The sequence below is a fragment of the Trachemys scripta genome, chromosome 6 (assembly GCF_013100865.1).
Source record: "Trachemys scripta elegans isolate TJP31775 chromosome 6, CAS_Tse_1.0, whole genome shotgun sequence".
Taxonomy (NCBI): Eukaryota; Metazoa; Chordata; order Testudines; family Emydidae; genus Trachemys; species Trachemys scripta.
This window is the reverse complement of record NC_048303.1, coordinates 57,691,746-57,711,943: the sequence shown is the minus strand read 5'-3', so window position 1 is coordinate 57,711,943 and position 20,198 is coordinate 57,691,746. Positions and strand designations below refer to the sequence as shown.

Genomic DNA, 20,198 nt, shown 5'->3' with positions numbered 1-20,198 from the left:
CAGTCAAGGTATTCATATTGCTGTGGTTTCCATTTAAATTGCTTGTTTCTCCATTTCAATTACATGTTAATTTTGAAAACAGGTAAAGGCTTGTTTATCTGTTAGTCAGTAGAATGGTAAAGGCTTGTTTATTGGTTAGTCAATAGAATGGTGTCTGAAAGTCTAGTTCATTATAGATCTGTGAAATAGACATGATCAAAATATCAGTTGCTAGTGGTTATTTAGCACAAAAGAAAATAGAGTTGTAAATTTATAGTTTTTCAATTTCACAATTTTTTCCTTGACTCAAATGGGACAGCTGAACTGGGATTGACAACTGTGATTACTGTTCTCACCATTTGAGTCCTGTTTTCTCAGAGGGGTTTAGAGCTGTCACAGATGTCATTTTCCTGTCTGCCTTTGCCATTCTGCTTTATGCTTTCACACACTGTTTAAATAAAAGATCTCATTCAGAAGATGAAGACACCAAGGATCAAATATTTAAAGCAGGGTGAAGGGATGAAACTGCAAAAATGTTGAACACTCACTGTACCCACATTTCCAAGCACTTGCATATACAAAGAAGGTTACTTCACACCTGTTTGCATGCTTTATTATATGATTTGCAAATGGAGATACAGGTTTTTACTGGTACACATCTCCAGGAAGGAATGCTCTTGTTTATTTTGCAAATATTTAACATCATAACTCTGGATGTTCTCATTATCTATATAAATGTCCAATCCTGTTTTGAATCCTATTAAATTCTTGCTCTCATTGAAATCATGTGGCAATGTGTTCCACAGGCTTATTGTGCATTATTTGAAAAATATTTCCTTGTATCAGTTTTAAAGGTTACATTTCAATTTCATTTAGTGTTTACATGCACTTCCGTCCTTTATTTTCTGTAGAAAAAAAATGTTTATCCCATACACCATATAGTAAATGGAATTTATTTATTTACACATACGTCACCATAGCACTGTTTCTTCTGATGCTGCATGGAAATCAAATGATTAAGAAGTTATATTTTATGAAGGACTGGGCTGAGAGTTCCAACACAGTGAATGTGATGCTAAAAATAGCCGTCTGTCAGGCAGCTACATGTATCTGTCTGAAATTCCTTTTGCTTTTGAATTCATGAGGCTGATGATGGGAAACAAGCATGTAGAAGAAAAGGGAAAGACAAATGTATGGACAACTATGACTCTGCTTACTGATGAAAACTAATTTAATAAAAAACCATTACAATAATCATATCCCTGAGTTTATTTAGAAAACAAACAGAATTTTCACAGAGAATTGAACTGAAACAGCAGTTTTGCTTGAATTGTTTTTCGCTAGTGTGCTGATGATATAATTGTTTGTTCTTGTATTATATTACAGATCTGTACAGCTGCCTTTACCTCTGTTGGTGCTCTCACAGTGTCTATACTAGCTCCTGTGTTCTAAGTATTTCATTGCATATTACAATCTCGGGCCCTAATCCTTCAGTCAGTTCCCTTTTTTTGCTTCTTAATAATGCAAAAGAAGGAATCAAAGCCTGAGGTTTGGTGGTTTTTCTCCCCCTCCCATTAGAAATTCAGATCTTGTCTGTCCTTCTTTGGAAAATGTATGAGAATTTCTACACTAGAAGAATTATAATCAATAGTTCAGCAACTGCCAGCAATGATATAGCTTCTCTGGTACTAAATTGCTAGCATAGACAGAGCCCAAGCATTTTTATTATTGTGCCATGAAAACCTGTTCCGAATCCTCATTACATTAGCGGTTGTACTGTTGCCACCATTGCTGCACCACTGCTGGAATTTTGCGAAAGTTCCCCACCATTTCTAACATAACGAACAGTGTTAGCAATGTTGGGAGCTCTAATGCAGATGAGCCACTGGCTGTCATTGGAATTTAGGGCATCCTGGAGATTAGCCCTGCTCTGAGCAAGATTAGATGACATGGTTCTAATAAAAATGTTAATGGCTGGCTATCACTGGGGCTTCCCACATTGCTCACAATGGTAAAAATTAACTAGTATTAGCAATGCTGGGAAATTTCTGCAATATTCCTTTGTGTATTAAGGATTGGATAGCTAGCATAAAAGACAAGCTTGGTAATTGAGAGGGGAAGGGATTTTTTAGTCAGAGTGTTTAAAATTCTTCATTTTAAACAAAACTTTTAAACTCAAAGTTTTTAAAGACAAAAGACTTTTAAAAACTCTGTTTTTGATAACACCTATTTAACTTCCAGGAGAAAAGAAATCTTTGTTAAAAGACGAGAGAGAGACAGAGACAGATAGACCTTAAAATAAGAGCATACAATACACCTTCTGTGAGACATTCAGGAGATTCTCAAGAAAAAAACAACAACACTGTAGACCAGATTTGCCCTTTTTTATATTTCAAGGGTAAAAAACAAACTGGAGGAGGGGGAACTCTCACAGTCCTTTTCTGTACACTATAAAAAGAAAAAAATGGGAGAGAAATAGTGGGGCACAGTCCAATTTTTATAAGGTCACTTTTAATATTTGTAAAATGCCCTGAATTCCTCAAAGGAAGGATGATACATACGTGAAATGTTTTACATTGATATTATAATCTTGGACCAGGACCCCATTGTGTTAGGTGCTGTATGAGCGGTTAATGATAATGTAAAGGAAACATTAAATAGATTCATTCTTCCTGTTTTTTTATTTTAAGGTATAAGAATGCTGGATGGAATAGTCACTGATGCCATTGAAGCCAGTTCAATTGGTTTCAATCCAGAACATGTGGATATTTACAGTGCAAGCTGGGGCCCTAATGATGATGGTAAAACTGTAGAGGGACCTGGCAGGCTAGCACAGAAGGCTTTTGAATATGGGATCAAACAGGTAAGCTAACAGGTAGTTAAGTTGAAATACAGCCCAGCTTGCAGGTAAAGACCGTAGTTTAAAATGGTTCTTAGGGGTGAGAAAATGGTCCGTTCTTTGTCTATTTCTTGCTAAAGCATTCTGCTCACTCAAACAGATTTGAGAAACTGAATCATTCTTTAGAAGGATGTTAATATAAAGGTTCAGCAAAATTTCCCAGCTGGGACCTGACTTATGAAAACATTCTTACAGTGTTCTGCTTTCAAGAGGTTATTCTCTGCAGACTAGCTTTCCTTCTTCATCCTTCCTTTTGCTGCTTTTGTGCCTCCCTTCCCCCACCTCCTTTCTGTCTGCATGTTTTGCTCTGAATAGTAATTGGATTTCTGCACAGAGACTCCTATAAAAATTTAATACAAAGTGTTCGTTTCACGAATATTTCATTTTGTAAAATGGTGATGTGTTTTAGCACTGTGTGGATGGGTTGTGTTATTCTGTTACTTGCACTATGTTAATTGCTTTATGCATAACCTAATCCAATTAAAATGAAGATGGTAGGAATGCATGCTGGAGAATACTGAAAGCAGCAGCTTTTAAATTCTCTTATGTTATTCCTATAGATCTGGTTAGGAGACAAGTTGTGTGTTGAATGAGAGTGCTGGGTACACACACAGAAACAGACACATGAACACTGTCCCCACCTGTTAGCCAGGAGGAGATATCGAGACATCTAAAGATGGTCTAGTGATAGTGTTGACAGGGAGATGCAGCAGAGAGATAAATGGAGACGAGAAAGAGCCTGAAGCAGAGCTTGTGGAGTTGTAGAAGAGGTGTCTGGAGAAAAGGGAAAGGTCAAGAACAGCAGAAAGAGGGACAGAAGGGGGAGCCTGACAACTGAGGGAAATTCTAACCAGTGATAAAGGTGTTGGTAAGGGAGAGATAGAGATGGGGAGGGAGAGGAATGGAGTCTGAAAAGGGAGAGAGGAAAACTGAGTCTCAGGGGGTGGGAAGGGAAGATGGACTGAAAGGGCATTGGAAAGAGTAAGGAACTAATGCCCCTGAAATCATAGGCCTGGACGTGGGAAATCAGGAAATTTGCTTGGTGAAGAGGACAGCATTTTTTCCGTTTATTTTGTACCAAACTAACCCATTAGGGACCCATCCTGCAAGGTACTGAGTGCCCTCAACTCCCATTGAAGTCAGAGATGACAGTGTTCAGCTAGCTTCAGGACTGGCCCCCTAGATCCGGATCCAGCAAAGCACTTAAGCACATGTTTAACCGTAAGTACATGAGTAGCCCCATGAGTATTCCTGCTGAAGTCAATTGAGTGTCTCATGTGTTTAAGTGTGTTGCTGGATTGGGGCCATAGTTACTAAAATAAGTTATTTCATTTATTGTGATTTCCAATGGAGCCGCCCTGACAACTCTAATAGGAAGAGTGTAGCTTGTTTTTCTATTTTTATTTTGAGATTGCTGCAATTGCCACTTGGCCCCTGAACCAGCTACGTCAACATTGATTAGAGGGGATTAATTGATGATCTGCTTTTCTAGTTGATCTCTATAATGAATGTACATAAATTAATACTGAATTAAAAATGTAAGCTTCTGCTCTGCACATTAGCAGATACTTTCCACTTAAAGTCTACAAGAGTTTAAGATGTAATGGCAAATACTTGTTTGAACTAGGAAAAGTGTGGCATTTTTCATGCTGCTCCAGCTCTCCACATCCCTAGCTGTCAGCATCTTTATAGCTGCAACTAATTTATTATACATTAGAAACTGGAATAGGAAGTGGGGGCAGTTGTGCTCTGAGATTGATGACTGGAAGCCCACAGATTTAGGAGTGATGAGTAGACTCTCCAATAAAATGAGCTTATGGGTTTGCAGTTTTTCATCAAGTAAATGCCAAACTGTAAAGGGCATAATTAAAAAGGGAGTTGGATGGAAATGTCATCTCACACATCAGACATACTGCTTACCAATATTACTGTGATCGCAACAAATGCAAATGAAATTAACTCATAATGAAGTTCCATGTATTGAAAAAAATATTTCTGCTTTTTGTAAACACACTCAGTACCAAAAGTGTTCATAGGAAAAACCACATTATTGATCACAGTCTCCTGATTTGCAACCAAAACGTATTTCCAGTGGACGTGGTAGATGCCCGATTAATTGTGACATTTAAAACTAGACTGGACCAATCACAAGATGATGTACTATAGAGAGCAATCCCTCACTGACAGGGAGATAGACTGGAACATATAATAGGTCTTTTCTACCTCTAACTTTTTATGATTTATATGAATAATTATTCTTTATCGTCTGCAGATCATTTAATTATGTGGATTTTTGGTGTGAATGTACTAAAGAGACTGTAGACTTTCTTCCTTATGATAATCATTCCTTTCTTTTCCCTAGGGCCGAAATGGAAAAGGTTCCATTTTTGTATGGGCTTCTGGGAATGGTGGTCGCCAGGGTGATAACTGTGACTGTGATGGTTACACAGATAGTATCTACACTATATCCATAAGCAGTGCTTCTCAACAAGGTCTTTCTCCCTGGTATGCAGAGAAGTGTTCCTCGACACTGGCCACAGCATACAGCAGTGGGGATTATACTGACCAGAGAATTGTAGGTTGTTTTTACCAGATTTAATAAACATGCTTGAGGAACACATGTAGAATTGTTTTATATATGAAAACAACAAAACAGAAACAGCTTTTAGAGGCCTGATTTTTAAGTGCTTCATTTACTTTATATGCCTAATACTGTCATGCTGGAACCTGGTTGCAACCCTTTAACATCCCTTAATTTTAAAGCAATAATTACATAGTACCATCATTTCATTACAGTTGATCTCTGAAAAGATACGCTATTTAAATGTGATAGAGGTTTGATATGATATCCTGCAAAAGGGAAGATATTCAGAACCACATCTCATCTATCCTTGTGTTGGGAGAGTCTAAAAAAGTGGGTGGGTTCTGACCCAAAGCTGGTGAAGCATAAAAATACAAAACTATGGAAGGTTCATACCATCAGAAAACAGAAGGAAAATTCCCAAGTGTAAATTCATGCTGACTTTAGCTGGAAGAATGTATGCTCTTCAGAATTCAAACATGTGACATCAGGGGTGATTACATGTTAAGAATATAGACAGATCCAAACACTAGATCTGAAGGCCTGAAAATTGGGGAAGTTCAGGTTCAGATCTGCTTATCATAATTCAAGTCCATTTCTAGTTGGAACCTTGACCTTTTAACACAAACATAAATGTGCTTCAGAATATTACATTCCTTGCAAGTAAGAGGATCATTGTATTTTCAGGTATGTGTCCTTTGAGACCAGAACAGGAATTTAAATCTAGCCTTAGATTCAACAATTCCCCCCCCCCCCCCCATCTTCCTCTCATGATATGAAATCTCCAGGTGTTAGGAAATCTCTAAGAATGTCCACTGCCTGTGATTAACAGTCAGTTGGCCTAAGTGCCTATCATCAGCATTAGAATGGTTGAAATTTTTTGAGTTGAAAAATGTTCTACCCCAAAATATAGCTTAGTCAAAATCTAAATTTCCAGTGGGAAAATGTCAAGTCTGATGGGAAATTTTGGTTTTCCTGGGAGCAATTTCAAAATGAAAATTTTTACTTCTAATCGACACTTCAAAATGAAAGGAAAATGTTCAATTTGCTCCAACTTAAAATGTCATTTCATGGCACAGTTGAGTCAGCAGGGGTGCCTCAGCTGTATCCCCCTCATTATCCAAGATAGGAGGCAGCTGGCAGGGCATTCTCTGTGAGGACTCCAGGACTCTGAAACTTTCTCCCCGCCTCGTCCTTTGTCTGAAATAGCCTGAATTTAATGACCTTCAAGGGACATTGAAAAAGACATCTGTTGGTGAGGGTTTTCTAAAAGGCCTGAGGGTTTGTTTCCTAGCACAATAAAAAGGTTGGAAAGGAGTTTTATAGGTGTCTGGCTGGTTAAGTTGAAATTATTGTAATGCTGTTGATATTTAATGATGAGTTAGAGTACCTAGGGCATCGGGTCTCTTTTTTTAATTATTGAAATGTAAGTAAATGAACTCAGGTTTTTGTTTTAAAGTCAGGATGTCAATTTGGAACAAAAATGATAGTTTTGAAGCAGTTTGAAACTTTGTTCAGTAAAAGAAAAAAGATTTTGTTCAAAATTTCTTGTGGGGAGTAAAAATTCGGTTTTCCAACCAACTCTAATTTTCCAAACTCTGAGATTGTTTGTGCTAGATGTTCAACCCTTTTGGTGTGGCTCTGAGCACTCTCCACTCCCACTGGCTACAGTAGGAGCAGAACTGCTCAGCACCTTGCAAATGATGCTCAGCAGGAGGCAGAATTGGGCTCTATGTTGCCTTCATTTTTTTTTATTGTGGTAATACAGAATCTTCAGTCAAGGCTCAGGATCCCATTGTGTTAGGTGCTATCTATCTAATATGCAGCACCTATATATATATATATATATATATATATATATATATATATATATATATGAAAATGTGTGGATATATAGTCCCTGCCGTAAAGAGATTACGTGTGATAAAGTTGAATTTAAGTAACTACAACAGCTCTGATCTGGTTGATGATAATCTTACAGTGTACTGCATAGGTGGAGGTTAAAATAAATTTTCATTTCAGTAGGTCAAAAGAATGCCCTTCCAAAGTGGCTTCTCTGTAGCTGAGATGTAAAGCTCTCAGCATATCCACTTTCATATATTGCAGGCACATGGGCAGAGGAATTAGGTACTTCATTTTCAAATAAAATGCATGTTTCATTTACAAATTATAGTGCTTCTGCTGAAGAGAAAGCAGAACGCTACTACTAAGGCTGTGAGTAATTTTTAAGCAAGCAGTAATTTTAAATGTTCCAGACCAAACACAATGATGGGGTTTTATGATTCACAGATGAGTCTGAATCACTTATTTTTATATCTCTCAGATCCCAGAATAAGGCAAGATATTAAATGTGGGAGTACTTTGTTCCAATACAAGGCATTTTGATACAAAAATTATAGTTGAAATAGATCTAGTAGGAGGAGGAATAGATTGAATCATCAGATTTAAGCGTCCATTATTTTGTTCACTGGGGGGAAGTTTCTCTACGGTGAATTAAGGTGCACTGAATAAAGGATGCATAACTATGTATCCAAACATATAAACAATAATGCTTATTCAGCTTTTTCATGTTAATTTTAGTCATGTTTTCTTTCAGACAAGTGCTGATCTTCACAACGAATGTACCGAGACTCACACTGGGACCTCTGCATCTGCTCCATTGGCAGCAGGGATTTTTGCTCTAGCTCTTGAAGCAAAGTAAGACTTCCTAAACTCTACTTCTGTAGTCCTCTCATACTGTGACTGTACAAAATTGGCACCATCTCACTCAACTGATCCGCTTCCTGTCAGAGTTAGGCCTACTAACTTTAATGATAAAAATAAGTTAGTAGTCCTTTTAACCCCTGCTAGCCAGGCAGATCAACATAGATGAGATAGGGTGAGTCTGGGGATTCTGTTTCATTCTGGGCATCAGCAACAGTCTGTTTACTTAGGGCTTATCTACACTGCCCTGCAGTTTGGACTGTGGAGGTCTGAATAGCCTTGCGCACTAAAGTGCGGTGTGATAACTCCTCCATGTGGAAGCTGCAGGCACAAACTAAAAAGTTCCTAGTTCGCATTGCCATCACCTTCTTCAAAGAGAAGTAGATTAATGAGAACTAAGAATCTTTTAGTTCATGACCATGGCATCACAGAGGGGGAGTGTAACACGGTGCACTTACCACTCTGGCACCTCCTGCTGGCTGTCTTGGGAATTATCTCTATGTGTTAGTGTGCCCTCTTCAGGTAGTGCCTTGCCGCCATCGCTCCTGCTCTAGGGAGCATGTCTCTTGAAGGACCACAACATCCTCTTCAGTGACACTGCCCTCCAGCCATGCCACACACTGTGCTCCCCCCTTCTGGGGGACCTGCAGTCCACTGTTCAGCCACTTCCCCTAGTGGCTACTGCCGTGAATTGTCTGGTCATTTCTTCATGGCCCCAGCATCCTCTTTGCCCTTGTCTCAGGTCCTCTGCCTGCAAATCCCAGCAGCCATCCAGGAGCTGTCTGTCACTCTCCTGGTTCCTGCTAGCAGCACTGCTCTGTCCAGGGTGCTGGCAGTTCTCTCAGCTCTCCAGAGACACAGTCCTTCTTCCCTGGGCTCCCAGCAGAGAACTGCCCTCCTCTGTCCTGCAGCTCCCTTTTTATATGGGCCTGCTCGGCCCTGATTGGCTGCCTCTGGCGCAGCCTCCTTAGGGCTGCCTTTAGCCCCTTTTCTGCCAGTGTGGGGCAGCCGCCCCATCACAGGGAGTTACAATGCAGCACTTTAGTACTCACTGCCATTCACACCCCCTTAGTCTGAACTTCAAGGCAGTGTAGACATAGTTTAAGTTCCAGTCAGTTACCTGTGAACAAAACCTGTGAAGGCAATGGGATTGCATATGTGTCAGTGAGCACCTAATCTGAAGACAATAGGGTTGCCCAGGTTTAAATGAGGTGCTAATTCAGTCTGCAGAACCCTTAGTGCTAGTGATGAAGCATGAAATGGAAAGTATTCAAGACTGATTCTCTAGGCAGGTCTACACAACAAATTTACAGTGGTGTGTCTGCACCGATGCAGCTGCAGCGCTTCTGATGAAGACACTCTAAACCGATGGGAGAGAGCTCTCCCATTGTCTTAATAAGTCCACCTCCACAAGAGGCGGTATTTATGTTGGCTGGAAAAGCTCTCCCGCTAACATAGCACTGTCTACACCAGTGCTTAGGGTGGTATAACTATGTTGTACAGGGGGTGTGAATTATTCACACCCTTGAGTGATGTAGTTATACCGAAGTAATTTCGTAGTATAGATCGGGGCTCAGAGAACAATGCTGAATTTGCAGGTCTGGTAGTTAGAAAAAAATGTCTTCGAAAAATCATGGAACCTCACAACAGCATTTTCACAAAATCCTTTTTCAGAGAAGAAATGCACTGTGAAGGAGGAAGGGATGGTCCAATGTTTAGGGCACTTGGAAGTCCTGGGTTCACCAGAGGCTTATCTTAGGCAGGTCATGTAGGGCCAGATTTTTGAAAGTACTCAGGTTCCTAAATATGTTTTAAAATCTGTCCCTTAGTCTCTCTTTGCCTCAGTTCCCCATCAGTATAATGGCCATAATAGTACTTCCATATCTTGGAGTTTTGTTGGGGTAAATACATTGTGTGTGAGGCTCTCAGATACTACAGTAATGGGGCAGGGGTGCATATAAGCACCTAACAGAAAAAGATTTTGCTTTTTCAACATCTTTGTGTGTGTAGAGTAAAATTATACTATTAGAGAAAGCTGACTGACAGTTTTGTAGGAATTAACCAGACTTTTTTAAACAGCCCTAATCTAACCTGGAGGGATATGCAGCATTTGGTAGTCTGGACTTCAGAATATGATCCACTGGCCAACAATCCTGGATGGAAGAAGAATGGAGCAGGGTTGATGGTGAATAGCAGATTTGGATTTGGATTACTTAATGCCAAGGCACTGGTGGATTTAGCTGATCCTAAAACCTGGAAAGGAGTACCTGAAAAGAAAGAGTGTATAGTCAAGGACAACAGCTTTGAACCTAGGTAAGAATTTGCATTTAAATTAATACCTCATATCAATTTCTCTCTCTCTAATCTAAGGCAAGAAGGTAGTATCTTGCACAAATTTGTCCAATAGGTATAAATGAGATTGAGATATTTAATTTCAGTTTCTTTGGTTTTGCCTTGCTCTATTTCTCACAAATCCAGGGGATGGGTGAGTAATGCCCCATCTCTTTGTTTCATGTAGTTCACTGTAAGACTGCTGCAAAATACTAAGATCCGTGATTCAATACAGAATGAAGATTCTGTCTGCATGTGTAACTGTCATCTGGATGGATGACACTGCAGGACTATTAGCACTGTTATGCTAAATCCAACCAGTTAAGATGAAGAAATACAAGAAATAGTCCTGATATAGTTTACTTTGTTTTTTCTAAATTGTTCCTAAAATATTTTTTCTGTAACGTATGTTACATATATCCCATACATGACAGTGTGATATAAAGATTGTATCAGCAGCACTCGTAGGATGATCTGCATAACTCACACATCCTGCCATTCCTATGTACACAACCATCCCAAATGTATTCTTATAAAACTTCATATATTATACCTGCAAATATTTCCTATATATTGCACATAGACTCAGTATTAATACTGGCAAGCCACAATGACTCTCTCAATAATTAACTTGTTTAATCAATAAGGACCTTTAGACTCTCTTCTTTTTGGTTTTCACATGTTAATTTTTGGCTTTGCTGTCTGGAATAAAGATAGTTATAACAAATCTTTAAATGACATCATCTAAGTGCACCAAGTAGAAATATATTACAACTATGTGGTGTTTCACTTCTTGGTAACCTGTTTATTTATGTTATTTTTATTATAGTGCTTTTTTTTAACTGTCTTGCCTTTTTTTTCCAATCTGATCTGTTTTCCTTGGTGTTTTGAATTTAATACAGAGAGCTGACGTACATGAAACTTATTAGTTAGGTATCATTACTGCAATCCTTTTATGTTACATTACAAAAACAAAGCTCGCTAGCTCCTACATTTTTAATGCATTGTGTAGTGAGGGATTCAAGCACCAGATTCTCATTAAAGTTAATGAGAATTGTACAGAGAAAACCATGCACAATACTTTGAAAATGTTGGGAAGGTGTAGGCTCTATTCTATGATTGAGCTAGATCATAGAATATTCTATGATTGAATGATTCAGAGGGCTACAGCCGCTGCAGCTTTTTCCAGCCATTTTAACTATATAATAATATTCCTGCTGGAGATTTTACTGAGGCAAACAACATGTACATCTGATACACTCATGTGATGCTGTAATTTTAAAGAGAGTGTCTTTTAGGAGTCTCTTGGAGAGCAATGTAGACATTAAGCCTTGAAAGAACATATTGATTATCCAGCTTGCTTGCTTCCGTAGCGTGTGGAAGAAATCAGGCCCAGTCAGTTTAAACAGTTTAGCTGATTTCTGTATTTTGTGTGCACCCAGAGCTCCCGGAGGTCCCACTGGCAGTTTGGGATGAGCAAGGAGTGCAGTACATCTTCCCACAGTCTGATCGTTCATGATACAGGTGTCAAATGCATCCATTGGACTTTGTGTAATAAGCTAGTAGGTAACCAAATAATCCCTGTATTTTTGCTAGGTTATTAAGAGCAAATGGAGAAGTAACTATTGAAATTCCCACAAAAGCTTGTGAAGGGCAAGAAAATTCTGTTACATCTCTGGAGCATGTGCAGTTTGAAGCAACAATTGAATATTCCCGCAGAGGTGATCTTCACGTCACCCTCACTTCCCCATCAGGTACAGGAGGCAAACAAATGTGTTCAAAGAAATGATTAGTTTCTGCTGTTGCGGTGTAAGACATTGATCTTATTAATCTTTATATAAAAATCACTTAGGCCAGGTCTATACTAACCCCCTAATTCGAACTAAGGTAAGCAACTTCAGCTACGTGAATAACGTAGCTGAAGTTCGAAGTACCTTAGTTCGAACTTACCTCGGTCCACACTCGGCAGGCAGGCTCCCCCGTCGACTCCGCGGTACTCCTCTCGTCTAGCTGGAGTACCACAGTCGACGGCGAGCTCTTCCGGGTTCGACTTATCACGTCCAGACAAGACGCGATAAGTCGAACCCAGAAGTTCGATCGCTCGCCGCCGAACTACCGGGTAAGCGTAGACCTACCCTTAATCTCCCTGTGTTAGAAATTGCTGAATACATTCTAGGAAAAGTAATTACTTCCAAAAAGGTGCATGCTTGGTGTGGTGCTTAGTGATCTCTCAGTGCTTCAGATGCTTGCAAAATCTCTGCTTTAGTCTATGTTCAGTTCCAACTGGCTGTGCACAACAGCAGGAGCTTCAAAGTACCTTGCCCAGACTCTGTCTGGGAAGCTCAGTCCTTAAAGGCCCAGATCCTCAATGCCACTCTTGGATGAAGCATGTGGTGAAGGCAGGGATTTGGCTGCCTATGCCTCACTATCTACCTCCGTGTCTTTTAAGTTATTCTTGAAAGCAAAGACCTCAAAATGAAAACTGAAAATGATACTAAAATAGGTTTGCCACCCATCCAGGTTTTCTGAGGATTGTTCCTTTTGTGAGGTAGCTGTGCTGAGAATTCTGTAAGGATGCTCAGTAGACACTGCCAGCTCTTCACTTTTACAGGCTCAGAATCACTCCAGATGTCCCATTTTTTGTACCTCAGAGGTAGCAACCATAAATGAAAATGATATTGCAAGGTTGGAAACAGTGATTGGTTAGTTTTGAGGCATCATTTTCTGATATCCCATATTCCAGAGACAAGACTTCTGGGTATAGTGTTCCAGTGCTGAGGGTGTGTAGCCCATATTGGGGGTTTCCGTAGGACACCAGCTTGTAGTTTATGCTTTGTAGGGGCCAGACAATGACTCAGTGAGTCAACGGAGCTCTGGGATGGGGGTGAGCAACTGAATCACCTGAATGGGGGCATTATGTTTGTATCAGGCACCTAGATATTACAGTGATGGTTGCATTAAAATATAAAACAAGTAATCTTAACTTCGCCCTGTATTGTCACAGGGTTGAGGAGTAGCAATTTAATATGGTCTTTGAGATCAATGTTATCTAATATGGGACCACAAACACTAAATTGCATTAATCCTAAACATGTACTTATGGCACTGTGTCACTAGAAGGCAGAGTTAGGGTTCTTTGGGTTGTGCATTTGCACTCTTAACTCGTTTGGATTTCTTTCAAGTATAACCTTAACTCTGAATTTCCTGGGTTTTGGGGATAATTGCAACATCCCTGAAATGTATTTTACTCTAAATTACTGAGCCATCCTCTCAGCATTGACTCCATCTTAGTTTAGATTTTGTCTGGGAATAGATAAATAGAAACTAGGGAAATACAACCTAGATGGAGCTACTATAAGGTGGATGCATAACAGGTTGGAAATACATTCCCAGAGAATAGTTATCTTCATAGTCAACCTGGAAGGGCATATCAAGGGGGGTCCCGCGGGGATCTGTTCTGGGTCTGGTTTCGTTCTGTTCTTCATCAATGATTTAGAAAAATTGCATAGAGAATACACTTATAAAGTTTTTAGAAGATACCAAACTGGGAGGGGTTGCAAGTACTTTGGAGGACAGGATTAAAATCCAAAATTATCTGGATAAACTGGAGAAATGGTCTAAAGTAAATAGGATGAAATTCAGTAAGGACAAATGGAAAATACTCCACTTAGGAAGGAACAATCAGTTGCAAACTGCCTAGGATGGAGTACTGCAGAAAGAGATCTGAGGGTCATACTGGATAAAAAGCTAAATATGAGTCAACAGTGTAACACTGTTGCAAAAAAGCGAACATCATTCTGGGATGTATTAGCAGGAGTGTTGCAAGCAAGACACAAGTAGTAGCTTTTACTCAGGCCAGTACTATGGTGAAAATGCCTTTCCCCTGTTAGAGCTCATCACCATGGTGTTACAATGTAACCCGGGCCTGGCCTATACATAAAATGTAGGTCCACATAGCTACTTTGCTCAAGGGTATGAAAAAAACACCCCTTGCATGGCATAGCTACAGTCTACACCAACCTAATCCCTGATGCAGATTCAGCTAGGTTGATGGAAGATGCTTCTGTTCAACCTACCAACCATCGATCAGGGAAGTAGTGTTCCTACAGCAATAGAGAACCCCCTTTCATCACTGTAGGCTGTGCCTGCACTATGGGTTACGCCAGTATAGCTACAGTACCATAGATGTGTCACTAACATCCCCGTACTGTAGACTTGGCCTGAGTATGAGGCTGGTCTACACTTAAAAGTTAGGTCAACAGATCTACAGCGCTCAGGGATGTGAAAAATGCATTCCGCCAACCTAACTCCTGGACTAGACATGGCTAGGACAACAGAAGAATTCATCTGTCATCCTAGCTACCGCCATTTGGAAAGGTGGATTAACTACATTGATGAAAACTCCCTTCTGTCATTGTAGGAGGTGCCTACACTTCAGCACTACAGCAGTATGGCTGTGGTACCACAGCTGTGCTGCTGTAGTGCCCATAGTGTAGACATGGCCTAAGATACACCCCACACTCGTTGAAAACACATGATAAATTTTGCTGTCATTTACCCCCATGCAAACTTTGTGAGCAGAATTTGACCCGCAGAGGTTAAAGTGGGGAAAGGTTCCCCAGTTCTGTTTTTTATTACTGAATGACTTCATAAGGTAGGAAAGCATGACATTCACTTCCTAATTCCTGCAAGCTGTTCCCTTGTGGGTGTATGTTACTGTCTGTTAGGGTGTGAGATCCTTGCTGGTGTGATTCTGATACTCCATTACATCTCCTAGATTAACTGCAACCCTCCTTAGTAAATCCTGCTTTGAAATCGGTTTAACAGCTAATATCCAGAAGTAACATTGTCCCATCCCATAATTAAACCAAAAGCAAGTGTAACTGCTCCAGGTGATAGTAGAGTGCAATTGGTGGTTTGATAGTATGAAAAATAAGAGAGCCTTGGATCAACAGTCAAATGGTCTATTCAGTCTTAAAGCAAGCATGGGTATTGTTTAACAAGGTAGGCAGTTCTTGATAATAGGCAAAAATCTCTAAAAGGTGATGAATGAAGAGCAGACACAAGGGGAGGATTTACAGGAGCTGTAGTTCAACAAAATCAATGGATGCTCGCTAACTCCAATAATGTTTGTTTGTTGCACTAATACAGGCACCAACACTGTCTTACTGGCTGAAAGAGAGAGAGATAAGTCTCCCAATGGCTTTAAAAACTGGGACTTCATGTCTGTTCACACATGGGGAGAGAATCCAAAAGGCACTTGGACTTTGAGAATTACTGATGTGGTAAGTATGTGTGTGTACTAATTAGCCAAGTAGATGAGTTGGGGACATAGACCAGTGGATCACTAACATCATGCAGGATGGAGAACAGGTGGAGTTTGTTCAGTGAAAAACTAATTTATTTAAAAACAAAACAAAACATGCACCTGGATGAAAGTGGAAAAGGACAGGCTAAAGAGATAGAAATTCAAAAGATAGGGCCAAATTCAACTGTGTAAAACCAGGGTAACTTCATGGAAGTGCAACTATCAGCAGAATTTAGCTTTTAATAATTTATCATGCTGTACATACTCCTCATATGGCTGAAGAATAACCATTTAATGCAAATTTTGTGTGGTTTTGAAATGGAATATGTAATGGATTACTAGCAAATTAATTTCCTGGGGAGTAAAGCACAAGAAGAGGTCTAGTCTCTTCTTGGTATATGCACATAATTTTCATTGACTCAAAAGCTTGTGAGTCTATTAATTCCTGGTGACCTCAGAGAGCAATTCTGATGTATATCTTCCTCTATATTCTCTCTCAAAGTAATGAATGGTCCACAAGGATTATAGCCAAGAAATCTAGAGATACATAATAAATGTTTACTAAACCATATGGGAATATGGATTACATTACAACAGTGAGAGGTTTGGGGAGAAAGCTGCTTGGTAGATGACTGAGAAATCATTCTCTTCAAAGGGAGAGCAATCCATACAAGCTCACTCACCTCTCAAGAATTTCACTGAAGTAGTTTGGTAATAAGCTTGTCACTAAGGGCAGATCCTATCAGGTGCTGAGTGCCTCCTATGAGACATATGAGAGTATCCAACTCCCTTGGTCTCTAAAGAAATCAGTGGGCGTTGAAGGTGCTCAGCACCTTTCAGGATCTATCCTTTAGACCTTAGTCCTGGAAAAGGAACACTGATTCTGTTTTTCTCTGTAGGACATCTTTAATTGGAGGATCGCCATTTAGAGAAATAAATTGTGGAATGAAAGGAACTTGTTAGCAGCAGAGTAATGCCAAGCGCATAGCAGGTGGAGAAGGCAGCAGCAACACACATTATTCTCCACAGGGAGCTCTGGAGTAGTGTTAATACTACCTGTAGGATTTGTAGGCTTGTCAGATAATCCTGTGGTTAGAAGTGCCCTAATCATTATAACACGGCATAATATTTCTTGGAATGTATATAAGAAGAGCATTTTGTATTTAGTTAGAGGATAGTCATATTCCATCTTCAAATATGAGATATCTGAACTCTCATACAAACCCCACCTTCTCCCTGAAAAACAATGCACCATTTCTTCAGCTTCTGGCACTTTTTGTTATTCCAGAAACAGTTTCTCACACTTGTTACTGACCCCACTTGTAATTTATAGCTACCCAATGAGATCCTCACTTAGATTTACTGCTAATTTTAAATAGTGTTCATAGCCTTTAAATCTCAAGGCTAGTAATGTAGGGTTTTATTAGAATAGGTGGCTCTTCAGCAGCTGTCTTAGTTCAGGTAGACAATTGAGCAAGAACTCTGAAGATGATATTGTTGAAAACATGTTCCAGAAAATTCCATACTTGACTTTTCCTTTATCAGATTTTAAAATGACTGTATTACTCAGTCATGGTCCCAAACCCTATTGCTTGCAGTAGTGAGCAGTGTTACTACTGTACAACATTATTAAAAATCTATTCCTCACAGTGCAGAAATCGCTGTCCAGTGGCTCAGACAACAAATACTAACAATATGAAATATCTGGTTTAGTAATTTTTGACATTCTGTACTATATTTCCACCTGTAATGACTGAACTAATGATAATGATACTTATTAAAAACATATGTGTATTTTTGGCATATTTGGGATAGTTTAGAATCACTGGACTCATTCTCACCTTCTGCTATGCATCATACATTATATATCATATCAGCGGTATATTTCAGTGGTTGTAAATCAGCATCTACATTTACATTTAAAAAGTACTATAAATCAGTCGTGTGACTCCTGTCTTTGTTGACATCAGCTGTCCTCTCTCTTCTTCTCTCTCATCCCCTGAGTCTATGCTAATACAATACTCATGCTTGTCCTTTAGTCTAGGAGAATGCAGAATGAAGGAAGAATTGTGAACTGGAAATTGATTTTGCATGGCACTTCTACCCAACCTGAACACATAAAGCAGCCTCGTGTATACACATCCTACAATGCTGTGCAAAATGACAGAAGAGGAGTGGAGAAGATGGCAGACTTTGTAGAGGTATCAGTCACTTTGTGGTGTTTCCTAAATATTTTACTTTTAATTCTTAAAACAATTTAGAAAAAATGGTGGGTTTGCTTTTATGAATGTGCCTCTCTCTCTATTCATTTCACCCAGCCCTTGTTCATTTGTGAGCTGTGTGAGTATTGTGATGTGATCTGTACCAACAATGGACTATTTCATTTATCTTGTGGTTTGATACATGACCCAAGGGACCTAGTGATCATTTTATGTTATCAGTTCTCAAAACGAACTATCCACTCAGTCTGTAAAGAAGCTGAATAATGTGGGGGGATCCCTCCCACAATCAAGCTGCATTTTAGGGTCTAATCACTTATAATGATTCCAGTGGGAGTAGGATCAGGCCCTAAAAAAGCATGCCACCTCTTGTGCCTGCTGTGAGTTTTGGAATGAAGCACCTACAAATGATTCTATGTAGTTAAGGGAACCTCTGATCCTGAATGTTTTTCTGGTAACTAGAGCTGTTGCCTTCAGTTCCTTTTTCTCCTCTTTCTTTGCTTGGAGGTGAACTGCTAATTATTTATAAAAAATAATGTTTCAAGCCTCTGTGTCTGGGACTTGGTGCCAGATACATATGATTATAATACTTTACACTTTTAAAATAGCTGCTTATCTGAAAGTTTTCAGAGCACTTCACAGGCATTAACTACATGGTCTAACATCACCCCTAATAGGTAGGTAGGTATATCCATAGGATATATAGATATCAATTCATCAGTCTGAAGTAGTTGTGTGCACAGCAATAGTCCACGACAGTGTATAACAGGAAGAGAAGTAAAACTGTAGTCAACTGACACTGCAGGGGGAAGTTGCTGGGCAGAATGTATCTGGACATCATTTTCATGTCTCATCTGAAACAATACCCCCAGCAGAAATTTATTCACTATTTTGGGGTATTGGTTAGTCCTGTTTGAGAGGGGAATAATGCCACCTACTGAGTTACCACTTCATGCACTACCTCCTGAGAGGTGTTCTTTCCAAGTTCGTACCCAATCCAACTGTATTCACCTTTTAAGATCTGCAGGGATAACTATATAACGTTGGATGGTAGCTAGGTACACAGAATAGGTAACCAGCTAGTAGAATCCAAATTAACACTTTTATGATCTGTTACTTATTTGGGATATTAAACATTTTGCACAAGATATTTGCAATCCCTTTCCTGGTGCCAATGGTTCCTAAATGATCAAAGTAGCATTTATTCATATACACAAATCCCTATTAATAACAAGGCCTACTTCAGTCAGCATTTCACCAATACCTAACCTTTTTGATACTGTTCTGTATTTTAGGATCATACCACGCAAGAGAACCTGAGTGCAAAACCCAAGGTCACCGAAGGTACCAGCAGTAGCACTGATAAAATGGGAGACAAAATCCCATCAGAGGCAATGCTTCGTCTATTGCAAAGTGCTTTTAGCCGGCACATGGCCCAGAATCGAGCACCAAAGAAGACTCCAAATGAAAAGTTAAATATTCCATACGAACACTTCTATCAAGCCCTTGAAAAATTAAACAAACCCTCTCAGTTAAAAGACTCTGAGGACACTCTGTACAGTGACTATGTTGACCTTTTTTACAATGCCAAACCATACAAACATAGAGATGATAGACTGCTGCAAGCCTTGGTTGATATTCTGAATGAAGACAACTAAAATATAGGGTATGGCACTGAGTTGGAAATATTCATGCTCCCCACACCCCACTGCCCTTTTCTGAAGTATATTCTACACTTTACTCATGTGATTACTACTTTGATTGCTTCATACTTAACCAGGATGTCAAGCGGTGGGAAACAGATAGGAAGTGTAATTTGTTAGTGGCGAGGCACTAAGCTGAAGGGTATCAGTGATCGCTCTGTTCCAGGGCTTCTCAAACTTCATTGCCCCACAACCCCCTTTTGACAACAAAAATTACTACATGACCCCAGGACGGGGGACAAAAGCCTGAGCCCATCCGAGCCCCGCTGCCCCAAGCGGGTGAGGGGTGGGGAAAGCCAAAGCCCGAGCCCCACTGCCCCAGGTGGGTGGCAGGGGCAAAGGCCAAGGACTTCATCCCCAGGCAGGAAGCCTATAACCTAAACCCCACCACCCATGGCTGAAGCCCTTAGGCTTCGACTTCAGCCTCAAGTCCCAGCAAATCTAACACCAGCCCTGGTGACCCCATGAAAATGGG

The 20,198-nt window shown here is 39.8% G+C and overlaps 1 protein-coding gene across 1 annotated transcript in view; it reads left to right on the top strand.

Moving 5' to 3' along the window:
• Positions 1 to 19,964, top strand: part of PCSK1 (proprotein convertase subtilisin/kexin type 1) — a 33,548-nt gene extending 13,584 nt beyond the window's left edge. The window contains exons 7-14 of the mRNA XM_034774806.1: positions 2,670 to 2,842; positions 5,241 to 5,453; positions 8,056 to 8,156; positions 10,242 to 10,475; positions 12,090 to 12,247; positions 15,645 to 15,778; positions 17,841 to 18,002; positions 19,316 to 19,964. Of these exons, the coding sequence (XP_034630697.1) occupies positions 2,670 to 2,842; positions 5,241 to 5,453; positions 8,056 to 8,156; positions 10,242 to 10,475; positions 12,090 to 12,247; positions 15,645 to 15,778; positions 17,841 to 18,002; positions 19,316 to 19,678 (1,538 nt within the window). The 3' untranslated portion in view covers positions 19,679 to 19,964. The remainder of the gene's footprint in view (positions 1 to 2,669; positions 2,843 to 5,240; positions 5,454 to 8,055; positions 8,157 to 10,241; positions 10,476 to 12,089; positions 12,248 to 15,644; positions 15,779 to 17,840; positions 18,003 to 19,315) is intronic.
• Positions 19,965 to 20,198: the final 234 nt, after the last annotated feature.